At 40.6% G+C, this 14,481-nt stretch overlaps 1 protein-coding gene across 1 annotated transcript; it reads right to left on the bottom strand.

Moving 5' to 3' along the window:
- Positions 1-1,922: 1,922 nt before the first annotated feature.
- Positions 1,923-6,168, bottom strand: LOC115047628 (uncharacterized). Its single transcript, XM_029508696.1, has 14 exons — positions 6,027-6,168; positions 5,712-5,818; positions 5,380-5,505; positions 5,242-5,284; positions 5,109-5,150; positions 4,911-5,007; positions 4,699-4,803; positions 4,368-4,445; positions 4,138-4,221; positions 3,977-4,015; positions 3,848-3,886; positions 3,373-3,462; positions 3,017-3,089; positions 1,923-2,914 (listed from the first exon to the last, which is right to left on the bottom strand). Exons 1-14 carry the CDS (start codon positions 6,115-6,117, stop codon positions 2,870-2,872), a joined length of 1,059 nt encoding a protein of 352 aa, XP_029364556.1. The 5' UTR covers positions 6,118-6,168; the 3' UTR covers positions 1,923-2,869.
- Between the last annotated feature and the right edge of the window lie 8,313 nt (positions 6,169-14,481).

Here is a 14,481-nt window from a genome sequence, read left to right as displayed (position 1 = left end):
TGTGAGTGTTTGCGTCAGCGCAGGTCAGAGCAACCTTGTATCAGCACATATTAATAAAAAACTATTGAAAATATACACTGCTTATGCTTCAGGATTTCTCTGCAATCATCTCAACGGGACCCAGTTGTGTGTGGTGTGTGTGTTGTGTGATGTGGGGAGGGGGGAGGGGGGGGGGGGGGGGGGTTAGGGTTAGGGTTAGCAGTGTAATTACTTGTGTGTGTCAGTGCATGTGCCAGTGTGCTAAAAGCATAAGAGCACACAGGAATAATTCAACTTACGCTGTGCCATAGGCTTCCATATACCTCATGATCCAAGTTGCAAATGTAAAGTTATATTTAAGCACTAATGCCACATTTATGTTTTATTCATCTGCTGTCCTGCAGGTTACGGCAGCATTGTGTTGCTCATCCGTGTGCCATGGGAAGCAAGGGACTGACGCCAAGCCACCCAGCACCTTCCTGAGTCAGCTCCCCTTTGAACCATACACTTCATGCATGAGCAGATCTGACCTGGTGGTTGGGGTGATAATGATGCCAAACACTGGCCTGTGTCCAAAGCATACTACGCAAGGTGATCAAAGTGATGCAGAAATAAAGCAAGCTGTCAGTTTAGGACACAATACCCAGAGTCCCAAAACTCTTAGTGTCTGGACAGGGACTAATAAGAGCATTGTTTTCCAGGGAGGACCAGATGACTGGTCCCATATTAATCTGCAGAGAGCAAGTCTTTGCTTCACCACAGTAACCCTGAGTCAGTCTTAGAGAGAGCAGAGATGCTCCAGAGGTGCTTTCAACCGCCTCATATGTATGTGTACGTATACGCAGACCTGTGGGCATACGCCCGCAGCTGGATTCAGCTTTACAAAGCATCAGTCAAGGTTAATTAATCATACGGTGTGGTGTGATCCCTGATGTAATCTTTTAATAACCAGAGTGTGAGTACAGCTTACTGGCTTCTGAATGAAACTCTGTTTGCTTGCAGCTGCCTGTTAAGCCACAGCAGCAATAGACAACTTATAGCACACTCCAGAGGTAGCATAAACATAGTGATAACAGAGATCTGTTACGGATAACACACCTAAGTGTTGAAACTGAAGCCCATAGCATCCTTTGAGCCTTCTTATCCCTGATGTGGTGTGATCGGAGTTCAACTCCCACTGATTTTTTGATGCCTTGACTCCTCATAATCCCAGTCACAATGGACTGTGATTGGGAACTAATTAGCTGTTATCGAATACCTAAGTGCATCAGAGCGTATTCATGTGAAACCGCTGCCTTGCAGAAATTTTGCCTCTTCCTTAGTTTTGTATAATATCCTGTTGTATGCTATACGTGTATGATGACAAGTCCCCCCCGGCCTTTCTCATGTCCCCTCACTGAAACTCCCTGAGAGAGGAGGCTCTGAGGCATTGACCATTCAATCACCCTCTCTCTCTTTCCACTGGAGCTATAGTACACTTTCACACACTGACATAGCAAACATGACCAACAAAGCCTCTCACCCCTGACACACTCACTTCCTGGATCTCAGTCCATCTGAGGAGTAAACAAAAAGACAAAAAAGGAAAAAAAAAAAAAAGGCTTTTCAAGGTCACTGCACATTTAGGGAGCTTAAAATAGAATCAGACATTGACAAACCAAGACTCACAGCAAGTCTCAGGAGATCCCAAGAGATAGAGGAAAGACATGTATTAAATTCAGCCTGAACCCCTGAGCATTTGTGTGTTACTGTAATTACTACCATACATTAAGCCACAGGAGCAACAAATCTTTTAAGTACTAAGACATACAGCACATAGAACGTAAATTACTAAGTGATGTGTAATGTACTTACTGTTATTTTACTGGCTGATTCATAAATTCGAGCTCTAACTACATTTGAAAATGAAGTGATCAACACAAACGCACACACTAACAGAACCATACAATTGTCAATCAATAATAGCAATTTATTTAACCCAAAGCATTTGCAGCATCATCATTATAAAAGCACAATAGGTAAAAGGCGGGTATACAGTCACATCTTCTACATGTCGAGGAATTTTGAAACATTCACAGTCTGTAATAAATGTGCTAATTGTATTAGTCGACCAAAGTAGCATAAGGTCGATGTAACTCAATGTCGCAGGACGTGACTATTTAGTGCCCCCATGTGGTATAAAGGTGCCGCTCCAGGTTCTCTCTGGATAACAGTACAAAGATGTCACGGCACTGAAATCATTTCAAAATGCGTGTTAATAATTAAATGGGATTATAACACACAGAAATTGATCAACTAAAAGAAAAATAAATGTAGCAGAGTTTATAAGCAATAAATCAACAACTTTGGCACAATCTGATGCAGAAACTTCTAAAAGCAACTACTCTAAAACATGATGATTTTACTAAGCAAGCATTCAATCAATGAGCTGTTGATCAGAAACATGAACAAAAAAAAAAAGAATAGTTCATATAATATTTTTACATAGCTGTACATTTAGTCTATGAATGTGTATTTATGCTTGACTTATGCTACAAATAATATGTCTATATGATTATTATATTTATTATTATTATTATTATTAGCATTAATTATTGGGATACATTTACTGACAGGTCCACCCATCCTTTCATCAAGCCCCCATTATTTAAGACTGTAATGTGACACATACACTCACACTGTGTGTGTGTGTATGTATAGTTTTAGATACTGAGTATTTCAATGTAATAATGTTTTAATTGTGATTTAAACAACTTTGTCTGATTTGAAAGGATTTGTCAGTAAATGCACCACAGGAATTAATGGTATATAGTTGTTGTGTATATATAATACAAATGACTTTTATTACTATTATTAATATTATCAGTATTATAACTATTTCTCTTCATTTTTATTCGGGACTCGTCATCCTGGTTTTTGACTCCACGTCAGTGTTCTGTAGAAAACAAACAAGCAAAAAAAAAATCTCAATCAAACAGGAGAAACAACACAAAGCAATATATGAAAGTCGCTCTGCTGCAGCAAAGCACCTGCTGACCTGGTCTAGGTTAAAGCTACACTCTCCCAAAGGAATGGCTTCAGCTGTCATGTCAGAACCTCGAGTGTTAGGTCTGGAAACAGAAACAACAAGGAATAGAGACGTGAAACTCGGCTCAGTAACAGCAAAGCCCGGTTTGTGTTCACTTTCTGAGCACATGTCAAACAAGTTCTGAAAGTTCTGACTGGCCATTGAGCTTTGGGGCGCTGTCGAGGGGAGCAGTTCAAAAAGTTACTCCTGACAGCTGTCAGCAGGCCAAATGGAAGAAAGTATGTAGGAGACTGGAAATTGGAAAGTGACAGAGATTTCACTTTGGAGAGTGTTGTGAGTGCAGAGTGAGAGAGAAGCACACTCACTGCTCGTTCCGCAGCAGCGGCTCTCCTTCAGCCTCACGAACTTCAGGTCCACCATTACTAAACACCCATCCACTGTGTGTTTGTGTGAGCCTGAGGAATAAATTCAGAGTTATTATGAGGATGGGGAGAAATGTTAATCTAGTTTACTTTTTTATCCTTCATATCAAAATTGTATGGGAATTTTGTCAAAGTTTTCTTTTTAATATATTTTATGACAGTGACTCTTTTCTCTTCAACTCTTCTTTTTCTCTTTAATCGTCAGCCTTAGCCTTCCTGGAAAAGTAAAATTGAGTGAATAAAAGATAAATATTTTCAGCTACTCAGAAGAAATCATTAACCCCTTAGAGACTGCAACATATGTAAACAGTACACACATTTTCAGAAGGGCTAGTCCACAACTCTTTAAAGCGCCATACATACATTATGTGAAATGTAACGATTTCATATTTTTCCACCAAAATTTAAACCGACTTACTTCCCAATGTCGCTTCCTCCTGGATCATCTCTCAAGTTCCTCAAGTAGACATACACAGCAGTGGTTTAATAGTATTAATATGAATTGATACCAAACTCACCAATAATCTAAACGGTACCAAAAGATTACCTGTTTATGTCTCTGATACTGGCAGGGGCACTTATGTCTCTGTTGCAACACAAATATCAGTTAGGAATGGGACCCATTGTCCAGTTAAAGGGGCACTACATGTAAATTTTCCAAGCAGAGTAGGCTACAAGCACAAGAGGAAGTGAATACTTCATTCTCACGTTTTCGTTGACGGTGTTCCCTTGGTGTTCGGGTTGTGGTCCAGACTGTTGTAGTTGGTCCTGCCATCAGGCTGAAGATCAGGACTGTGGAGAGAAGGCTGGCTTTTATCAGATCACATTCCATTTCTTTCTAATATAATAAAAAAAAAAAATATATATATATACGCTTTTTGGCAAACATTTTATGTTGTATGTGTTAATATGGATGTTTCTTTGTCACAGTGACTTACTTGTGGGTATGCACAGCTTGAAGAGTGCCATCTTGCTGTGTATGATTTTCAGGACTGGTGGCAACAGTGCTGCAGTGACTTGGAAAAGATTTAACACACAAAATCCTTTTTTTTATTATTATTATTATTGTTTTTGGTTTTTTTTTTTATCTGGAGCAGCAGAAAAGGAAAAACAGTTTAACCATTGACAAACCTGTCCTCTTGTAAAAAGTCAGTATTTGACAGTATGATCTAACACAGACATCTCAGCTTTAACTATCTCTAAAACATGTGCTCTATGTTTGCTGAAATAAACTGGCCCAGTTGAATGTTCCCGAAAAGTAACACTCACCCATTTTCTACGATCTCTCCTCTCTCAGCTTCGGAATTTGCCTTTCTGAAACAGGAAGCCAAGTGTCTGATGAACCCGAGGAATGTGGCTTCTCTCTGCTGGGTCCTGAAACAAGAAACAAATGCTTCAGAATCCATGCGACGCAGACAAATCTGGAAATGTGTAAGTGACGTTGGCAGTTGATTGTTTAATTAACACAGAATCGAACTGACCTCATTTTAGAACGGTAACGGTAAACAGAACAGCCGGCTACAACAACAACAGCTAGCAAGGCTAATACCCCAACAGCTATTGCAACTATTGGTCCAACTGGAGGGCAGACAAAATAAAAACATGTTCTCATCACATATTCAGTTATTTTACAGTAAGGTTGACACTGCAGTAACTAATCAGAGGTAACGTCCACTCACTGTAGTCGTGTTGCAAACTTGGATCACTGTTGTCTTTTTCCTCTGTTTAAGGTAAACAGGAGAGAAAAATGGTCAGTGACGTATGATCAGGATCTATAGTTGACCTGTTATTTTAAACATCTCTTTTCCTTACCATTGATGGTAAATTGTATCCGTTGCTCTTTAGTAAGTCCATGCTGTGAGAGGTTAAAGCAGATATTTCATATTTACGACATAAAAAAACTGACTTTAGTGGAATGAGTTCATTTAAATGCTTAAAGGCGAAACTCACGTCAAAATTCATGCAACACACTTCAAGGTTATGACAGCTTCTCGTAATGATGCAAGAGCTGTCTATGTGTACCACCTCAGATGAAATATTAGGTTTTTCACCAGGCTTGAAATGACCAATCTTTGTCTGTAGGATAGTGAGAAAAAGATTACGGTTTTAACAAACCAGAACACTTGATTCAGAAAAGCTGTGCAACTTTTTACTTTTACTTTCTCTTTTCGTTTGTTTGTTTGTTTGTTTTTTTCCCCCTCCACACATGGCACAAGCCTTTCTAGCATTATCTTTTGGAACAAAACTGCGAGCAACAAAAAGTTTGACATAAATCAGAATACCTTATTTTGGCTTGCAGAAATCTCATACGCAGTACGGCACTCGTGTGAGAAGTTATAGCCAGTTGAGGTTTTGATGTTGGAGCAAGTGATGTTCCTCTGAATATACCCTGTAAAATAGCATAATTATACCGTGTATCATTAACTAACATTGTTTAGTTTCCCACTAAATATCCAAACAACATAAAATATAAAGATAATGAGCATGACGAAACTTGGTTTCATGAAAAGTCAGCGAACCAGGAAGTGAAGCTAAAGAGCTAAGTGAAAAAAGAAAAACAAGACAGAAATGCAACCACACAACATTCTATGTTTTACCAATTTCGCTGCCATCTACTGCAGTTACCACAGCCACCAAAAGACACAACAGAGGAGTCAATTCCCAAAAGTTAGGTCCGAGTGAAAACATTGTCAGTGTCGAGGACAGGCACCAAATAAAAGTGAAACAGGAACAAGGAAATGCAGACAGGAAATCAGGACGTCAGGGAAAAAAAAAAAAAAAACGGTCTTGAACTCGTGATTTGTAAGTGAGCAGTGATTTGTAATAGATTTTTATTTTATTTTATTGACTGAGCTTATATGATATGGAAAACCTGTGTGTAATAATAACCTTTCTTTTTTTTGTGTTTTTTTTTTTTTTTTTTTTTATGATGGTCACGTGGTTCCACACGTAATAATGTGGTGGTGTGCTAGCACAGCATGAAAAAGAAGGCACCTGCAAAAACCTAAAAATTTCAGTAGCGACCATTGATAAACTAATTAATGGTTACAGGAAACGATTCGTTTCAGGCAGACCTATCAATTATAGAGGATGTGCTACTAAATATTTGTGCTTTGTGTGGAATAATAATTACTTTTTTTCCTCAGCTTTTTTCTGTTACTTCAATGCAAACGAAAGAAATAATCACGTAAATATCAAAGTAATTGTAATGAATTTCTGGGAAAAGGGGTTCATTACCTAACAAAAGTGTAAGAATGCCAATGCTTTAGTAGTGCTGCATATATTTAGAATGTGCAACAAACAAGTTGAGTCTTGTATCCTCCCTAAGCACTGTATTAATGTCTACAGACTCCCTTTTGCTCTCAGTTGTTTGTGGCACGGATTCCTCAAGCTGTTGGAAATATTCGTTTGAGCGTCTTGTTGATGTTGACATGATTGCATGAAATTATTTCTGCAAGTTTGTTGGCTGCGCATTCGTATTCTGAATCTCCTGTTCCAACACGTCTTAAAAATGCTCTACTGGCTTCGGATCTGGTGACCGTCGGGGGGGCAAAGTCCACTGAACTCATGTTCATGAAGCCGGTTTTGGATAACATTTGCTTTGTGTCATGTTGCTTTATTCTGCTGGAAGTTAACATCAGAAGATGGTAAACTGTGGCAATAGAGGGATGAACACAGTCAGTAACAAGAGTCTGTCTTAGTAGCTGGTAGTGGTCTGGAAATGAAAAGGTCTGACAGAAAGAAGGCTCTTCCTCAGATTTATGCTGTTCTGACCCCACCATGTGCGGATCCAGAATCCAGCCTCAGGTTTCTGTTTTGGCTGACAGGAGCAGACCCAGAAGTGGTCCGCTGCTGTTTTAGCCCATCAACTTCAAGGTTGGCTCTGTCAGATGCCTTTCTTCTTGTGACAGCTGTACAGAGCTGTTTTCTGAGTTACTGTAGACTTTTTGTCCGGTTGAGCCACTCTGACTGTTCTCCTCTGACCCCTCAGTGGTTTGTTTTTTTTTCCTTATTTTTTTTAATACACCAATGTGAATAAGAACTACGCAGACTACTGTATGTGACAATCCCAACACATCAACAGTTCCAGCAATACACAAACCTGCTCATCAAAGTCACAGAGATCACGTTTCCTTCCATTCTGATAGTTGAGTGATGTTGCGTGAATGTGAACTGAATTTCCTGGTTTATAACTTCATGGCTTTAATCACAGCCCTGTTGCCTCACGGTTTCCTGATAGGATACAGGCACAAATGTAGTTTTACGTAGGGAACACAAGGGGAGGCCCTTGTCCAATTGGCCAGAGTGAGACGGATAAACAAATAGAAGATCGCCACAAGGTTTTCATTTTATCGATTTAAAAAAAGGGAGGGGGGATGCCTGAATATGATATTTTGCACCATGCACAATACCCGTTAGACAAACACATCGCTCAGCTCACTTTGAATTCAGAATGTTTCTACTCGAGTGGATCATTTCATACTTTCATGTTCAGATTTGTGTTGCATATATCGTCCTGTTTCCCTAAGAGACAGCTCGTAGTCAGATGATGACAGTCATCTCAACTTATACTAACCATTAGAGTACTGAGCAAGAACAAAGGCCTCTCAGTAGTCTATTATTTTCCTTTCACACACACGCACATGCAAATATAAAGTGGAAGCTGCCGCAGCTCCGCACGCTTCATTTACACTGCATCTTCTCTGTTCCGTTGAGAAAACACAGATGATACTCTGTGTCACTCAATATGGGCCAGTCTGTAGCTCTTTCACTCCAGATACTTCCTGTCCTCGATCCCTCTTGTCATTCTCTTTTGCCCCTCCCTATTTCTCATCGATGGCAAGTGTGTATGTAGATGAGAAAAATGTACTTTCAAGTTGCCACATGAAATATGATCGTCACATTGGCTCAGACGGGGGAATTTATCAAGTGATGGCGAGGCTGAGAAGATCTGCTTATTAGCCAATTTTCTGTGTCTGACTAACTTTGCATTGCATCATTCTTCACTGATCCATCACTCCTGGGCTAGAGCTTTAGTGAAAAAACAAAAGAGCTGTGTGGAAGTGGGCTTGTCCAATCATCAGATCCATTTTCCATAGATATCAAGTGGCGGTGGTAGACTTGGATATCCGACCGTGCCTCTCCATATCCTCAGAGCTCCTGCGTAAACAGACAAGAGCAGCGATGACGCAGGATGGGATGAAAACACACACAAAGCTAGGAACATGTGTGTCCCAAGGCCCACACACCCACAAACACTGTGTGTGTCATTCTGCAGCCTGGATGAAGGACTAAATTCCACACAGGGCTTCTACGGTAAATAATTACAAATCCGATGCTTTTTAGTCTTCTCCCCATCTGTCTCAACTGTTCCCTTCTTGTTCTGTTCATAAGAGTAGTGATGAGGGATAAACAGCTCTCTTCCTGTCTCTCTGCACCCCTGACACACACACACACCCCTCCCTTCCACCACCTCCCCCATCAAATCCTTTGTTTTGATTAAAGAATATCAAAAGTAGATCGTTTTGGCTTTGAGAGATTTCTATAAAAACAAAAGATGCTCAGCTAAATTAATCCCCATGATGTTCGCTATTATGATCTGCAGCCGAACAAAAAAGTGGGTGAACCATTCAGGGCGTGTGAGTTGTGGAGTCAACGGCGAGGCCAAGCAACACCCTGAGAATCCTGAGTAGCTCTGAGACAATAGTGCTGGCTGCTCCATAGCCTTGGCTTGACTTTGTGTAGCTCCACAGCAGTTTCAAAATACACCCAGTAGAAAGCCAACCGCAACCAAAAGAGCAGAGGCCTATATAAACCAGATATGACTGCTTTTAAGAAAACAGTATCATGTTCACACTCTCTTTTGACTTTCTCTATAAATTTTCCAGTTAGATTATTAATACAGAGGCCAACATCACAGGCCATTACATGGTCTTCTCTATGAAAAGTTCTGATTGAACTGTGGCTGGGAAAAACATCAAGTGGCTAGGAGTGTCTTCAGGTAAATGGTCATAAGTATAATCCTTCACTCTGAGCAATCTTGCTGGGACAATTTTGTCTGTCCAGTCTGGTCAGTATTAAGACCAAACCCCCCCCCACCCCACCTTTGCATGTGCATGTCCAACAACAGGAAGCACACCAATACACATGCAGAGAAATATGTAGGTAGTAATCACATTCATCTGGGCCCAACTTGGCTCCCATAGTGTAGCGATGTGTCAAGTGTGTTCTGCCATACATAAACATTCAATCATGCTCTGTGGTTACGTTATGGCTCTTACATACCAGGAAAAAAAAAACAAAACAACCAGCGAATGAAAGCAAATTAGGCAGAATATTGTTCATACATGTTGGGAGGGAAGCTGCAATGGGAATATATGCATATACAAAGGGCCTCACACAATACAGTGTTCGCCTCCACCCCGCCTACACCTCATACACACATATCAGAGACCCTTCTATAGTCGGCCAACTCTCCCCTCATTTCCAAAACCACAGCTCCCCTTTACAGGTTTTGGTTAGGCTGGGTACAGCAACCTGATCCTGCTGAGAAAGTCTTATAAAAGGAAGCAAATAAAACAACACAATCAAAAGCACGTCTCCTGACCCATCAGTGCGTGACTCCAAAGGCTCGACGAGGCCACATCATTTGCATTAGGCTCCAATGTACACAGTGCCACGTTGCAACGCTGTACGCTTTTGTTCATTCGCTGCTTAGACACATGTTGCGCAATATCATAGAGTAACTTGGACAGGCTCTATTAATCTTTTTTTCCAGCTCAATCTCCTGAGAGGGATCCCTGTCAGAAAACAAACCTCCCTGTTTGAAGCATGGCCTCCAGTTAAACTTGTTCTACTTCTGCTTTCCTCTCTTTACCCCCCCCCCCCCTTTCTTACTTTGATTTCCCTCCCACTTTCCCTCGCACTCCTCTTTTCTTCCCCTGTCATCTTCCTTCCTCTCTCTGCTCTTTATGCTGCTTCACCATTGTCCCCCCCCCCATTACATTCCCCACCTCCCTGTGTTTCTGTTCTTTGCTCTCTTCATTTATTTCCCCCCTGTGATTCGTTGCTGGCATAAGTCTCAGTATTTGGCTGGGCAAACCCAGGCCGAACGTGTCCTGTTACAGCAGTCCAGGCCCTCTGAGAAAGCCCCGCATTGTGAAGGATAATCCCCGAGAAACAATTTGGATTTTTATACCGTGCCCTCTGTTATTTCTGTAGCCTCACACATAAATATACGCACAGCATGTACACACACATACAATGCAACTCAAATCACACGCGCCAATATTTGTTCTGACAGACAAACAAGCACATGTGCAAGCACCGTCATGCACTGCACACCGAGTGGACTCATGAGAAAGTATGTAGGAAGTTCAAGTCAAATTACCCATTGGGTTGGCTTTGTTTTATCAGCTGCTCCCTGCATATCTAGGACCGCCTCACCTGAAGCCATGAGTGACACGACAGCAGTTGTAAAAGACAGGGATTTGTAAATGGGGAGTTGCTGAACCACTGCGAACTGTCAGTTAAGTCAGTATGTCTGTCACTGTCATGTTTTAAGGCAGCCCATCTTTGGCTGTTCACGCTTGACTGAGCCCTGTTGTTGAATAAGCAAAGCCCTGTGTTTGGCTGTGTTGTGGATCAGTGAGTCAATCAGGTACTCACCTGAAAATTAGGAAGAGGGGGAAAAAAAAAAAAAAAAAAAGAGGAAGACCTGGGAGGGAAACCAGAGAACAATGCACTGCAGGCATAGAAAACATTAACAATGGCTGTGAGTCTTTAATGGGCTCCAACCCCACAGACTTGGTACCTTACTGGGACACTCAAACTGAGTGGCGCTGTCACCCATGTTAATAGCACCACTTGTGAGTTAACTGCAATGACAATTGAAAATAGCTGCCCTACTGTGTGCCACCATTTCACTCTCCACTTTTGTTTGCTTTGATATGTGGCTGACAGCTCAATGGACTGCAAAGATGATGGCATTTCATCAACTTTAAAACAATTAATCATTTCAATCCATTAATGTTATTAAAGATAACACGTTTGAAACTTGAGACTAAATCACTGACTTGTGAACCACCTTTCTGCAGTGTGTCAGCTCCAGCTGAAGCCAGCTCTGCACTGTCTAGACAGGTAGATCAGTCTGCGGTTTCGGGCTTGGTATTGCCTCCCTGTCATTCCTCATCTTCCAACACAAGGTGTCCTTCAGCAGCATTTCCACTGCAGCTGTTATCTGTCACCACAACCAAGGGGAAGGAGAAACATAATTACAGGACAGGGGAAGCCATAATTCACCCCACAAGATTAACAGTAATAATAATGGTAGCCAGCAGCTGCAACTGTCAAGCCGACATCGTTCAACAATTACCGCAAATGACTGTAAACAACACATCACAACTTTTTTTTTTGTCCACCTGTAGCCCAACAGTGGGGGGAAAAAAAGACCGGACATATAAAAAAAAAAAAAAAAAAAAATTGTCAAGCATGATCATTGTAAACAGATTTAATAATCATTTATTAGTGACTTTATAGATCATTTCTGCTACTTACTTTACAGCATTTATGGCAGTGTATATACAGATTGCACAAGATACCTTTAGAAAGTGATTTAACTGGAACAACATTACATACAAATTACTTGCTAGCTCACCTCATTTATTTCAAGGAATCACAGGAATACTGTCAGCTGTGTGCATACTCATTAAACTATTGCAACTAAGCTGTCATCACACTTACATCTGCAAAATGATGATGAAAGGATATATACACTGGTACAGACACTCGGGAGCAGAGGGAGAGAGAGGCTTGCACTGTATTTAATAGCCACATGGGCTCCAGCAAGCACATTTCATTGGCTTTCTGAATGCGTTGCAGTGGTGACCTCAGCACCTGAGATTTATTTCATTCTCTATTTTCTAGCTAGATTCTGAGGAGCAGCGTAATTAAGAGCACACAGATAGCACCAGTGTTGCCACAGACACACACACTACTGCACTATAACTTGTATATATGTTCACAGGGGTTTCTAGTGTTTTATCCTAACAATGGCCAACAAACTCATACATCAAGAAGGAGACAAGGTAAGGTGTATTTACTGCCTTGTGCCAAATTGCCAAATTAATTTCACAAGTCACAGTCCGCCTGAAAACATAATGCCTCTGGTCACATAATAATCCAAAGACTTATTAAAAATGTTTCTAAACAACATGAATTTAAAGCTGTTCTTAACCGTCTCGTCAAACCGAGTAAATCCACTCAGAGTATGTGATGCAGTTATGTTGTAATCAATTTAGTGTTTAATTTCAAAGATCAAGATTAAGCCATTTATTTAAGAAAAGACTTTTCTAATAAAACACATCCAACATGTTCACTTTATTCAACCACCTCCACGATTTTAACATACAACCCTAATATTTCACATACAAATAATCATTTTTCCTCTTTTACTATGAATAATCATCTTATTAATCTCAGACACCACTACCACTAATAATATATATTATTATAAAAAGTGAAATGACATAGGTGAGCAGGTATGATGGTATGTGTGAGGGAAAGCGTGATTCATGTTCTAAACAGCCTCTCACAGACAAAGATGAGTAGGTATGTGAATAGTCATAGCCCAGCAGGCAACAGGGCGGATTTAACATAGCAGAGAAACACAGATACGAACACACAAATGCAGCCAGGCAGGTGTACGTTGATTTACTGTTGTATACACACTGCTAATATCAACTCCTTTCTCTAGGCATTGCTGGTGAGATCGTCTCAGAGCTGCAGAGCAGTGAGGTCAGTTGAGCAATATAATGTAGTTTATTAGGTGATAAATGGGCTGTTTTCATGATCCCTGTGCTTGTGTTAGCACAGGCTGAATGCCATGTCACTATTACATTGCCACAACATATGAATGTGTGTGTTACTGCAGGCTTATGCGTGTTGATCATCCTCCCACTTCTTCACTGCAGTCATCACAGGTCCTGACTATTGTTTTTATTCCCAGTTTTGCATTCCAGTTTTCCATCAGCAGCATGTAAGTTAAGAGCGCAACCATGAACACAAACCAACACAGGCAAACTCACACAGACACAAGCACACAACATCTCCAATCCTTGGCCAAAATAAACAGAGTGATTTGGTATATCTATCAACATGTCTTGGCTCTGATGGTTTAGATAAGTTTGTTTAATTGATATCCATATCAAATTCACGTTATGATCTTGAGTCAGATCTTTTTATTTTCCTATTTTAGACTTGTGATCTGAAAGATTATTTGAATATATCCCCCTCTGATTTGTTACATAGGTGACAGAGACTGAGAGGCAGAACAAAAGGGTGTCTCGTCCTCAACAAAGAGAAGCTACAGGTAGCAAAGGTCACCCTAAAACATTCAGAACGACACAAAAGTAAACACACCGCATATTATGGCGCCAAGTCTTATCAGGTAACCTTCCAGTGTTTTCTTGCTTTTGTAACTCCTCTTTAGCCTTGCAGAGACAATAATATGACCTCTAATACAGTAAATAGTGGCTTATAAATGCATCTTCTGCTCCATGTCATGATTGGCTGAGTTCCAGACAGTAGAAACAAACTTTGTACAAATTAAATAATTTGTCCGCCGATCAAATGCTAGGCTGTGAGCAAAGAAATGTTAAATAGTAACTCTTGAAAGCTTAGGCCAGCTATGTACATAGAAAATTGTTTACAGCTTATTTCAACAAGTTGATGCTATTGTGATGGTTATGGTGTTATGGTGGTGCACTACCTGGTGGAGCCTTGATTTGTTAAGTGATGCTGTCCTCATCAGATAGCAAAATGACACTGTCTTCATCAGATAGTATGAGCACTATCTACGTGCTGTCCTGATAATTTAGGCATGCATTTATTGTGTATGCGAGGACCAATGCAAACATCACACACCCACACCCACCCACACACACGCACGTACAGCAAGGTTTCCACATTTGGCAGCGATTGCGACCCTGCTATCCTGTTCTTTCAAGATCAGTTTTCTGACGTGATTTCTATTCTCATTCACTGAGCCAACAT

Source organism: Echeneis naucrates, chromosome 8 (assembly GCF_900963305.1).
Source record: "Echeneis naucrates chromosome 8, fEcheNa1.1, whole genome shotgun sequence".
Taxonomy (NCBI): Eukaryota; Metazoa; Chordata; class Actinopteri; order Carangiformes; family Echeneidae; genus Echeneis; species Echeneis naucrates.
This window is presented reverse-complemented; position numbering and strand designations above follow the sequence as displayed.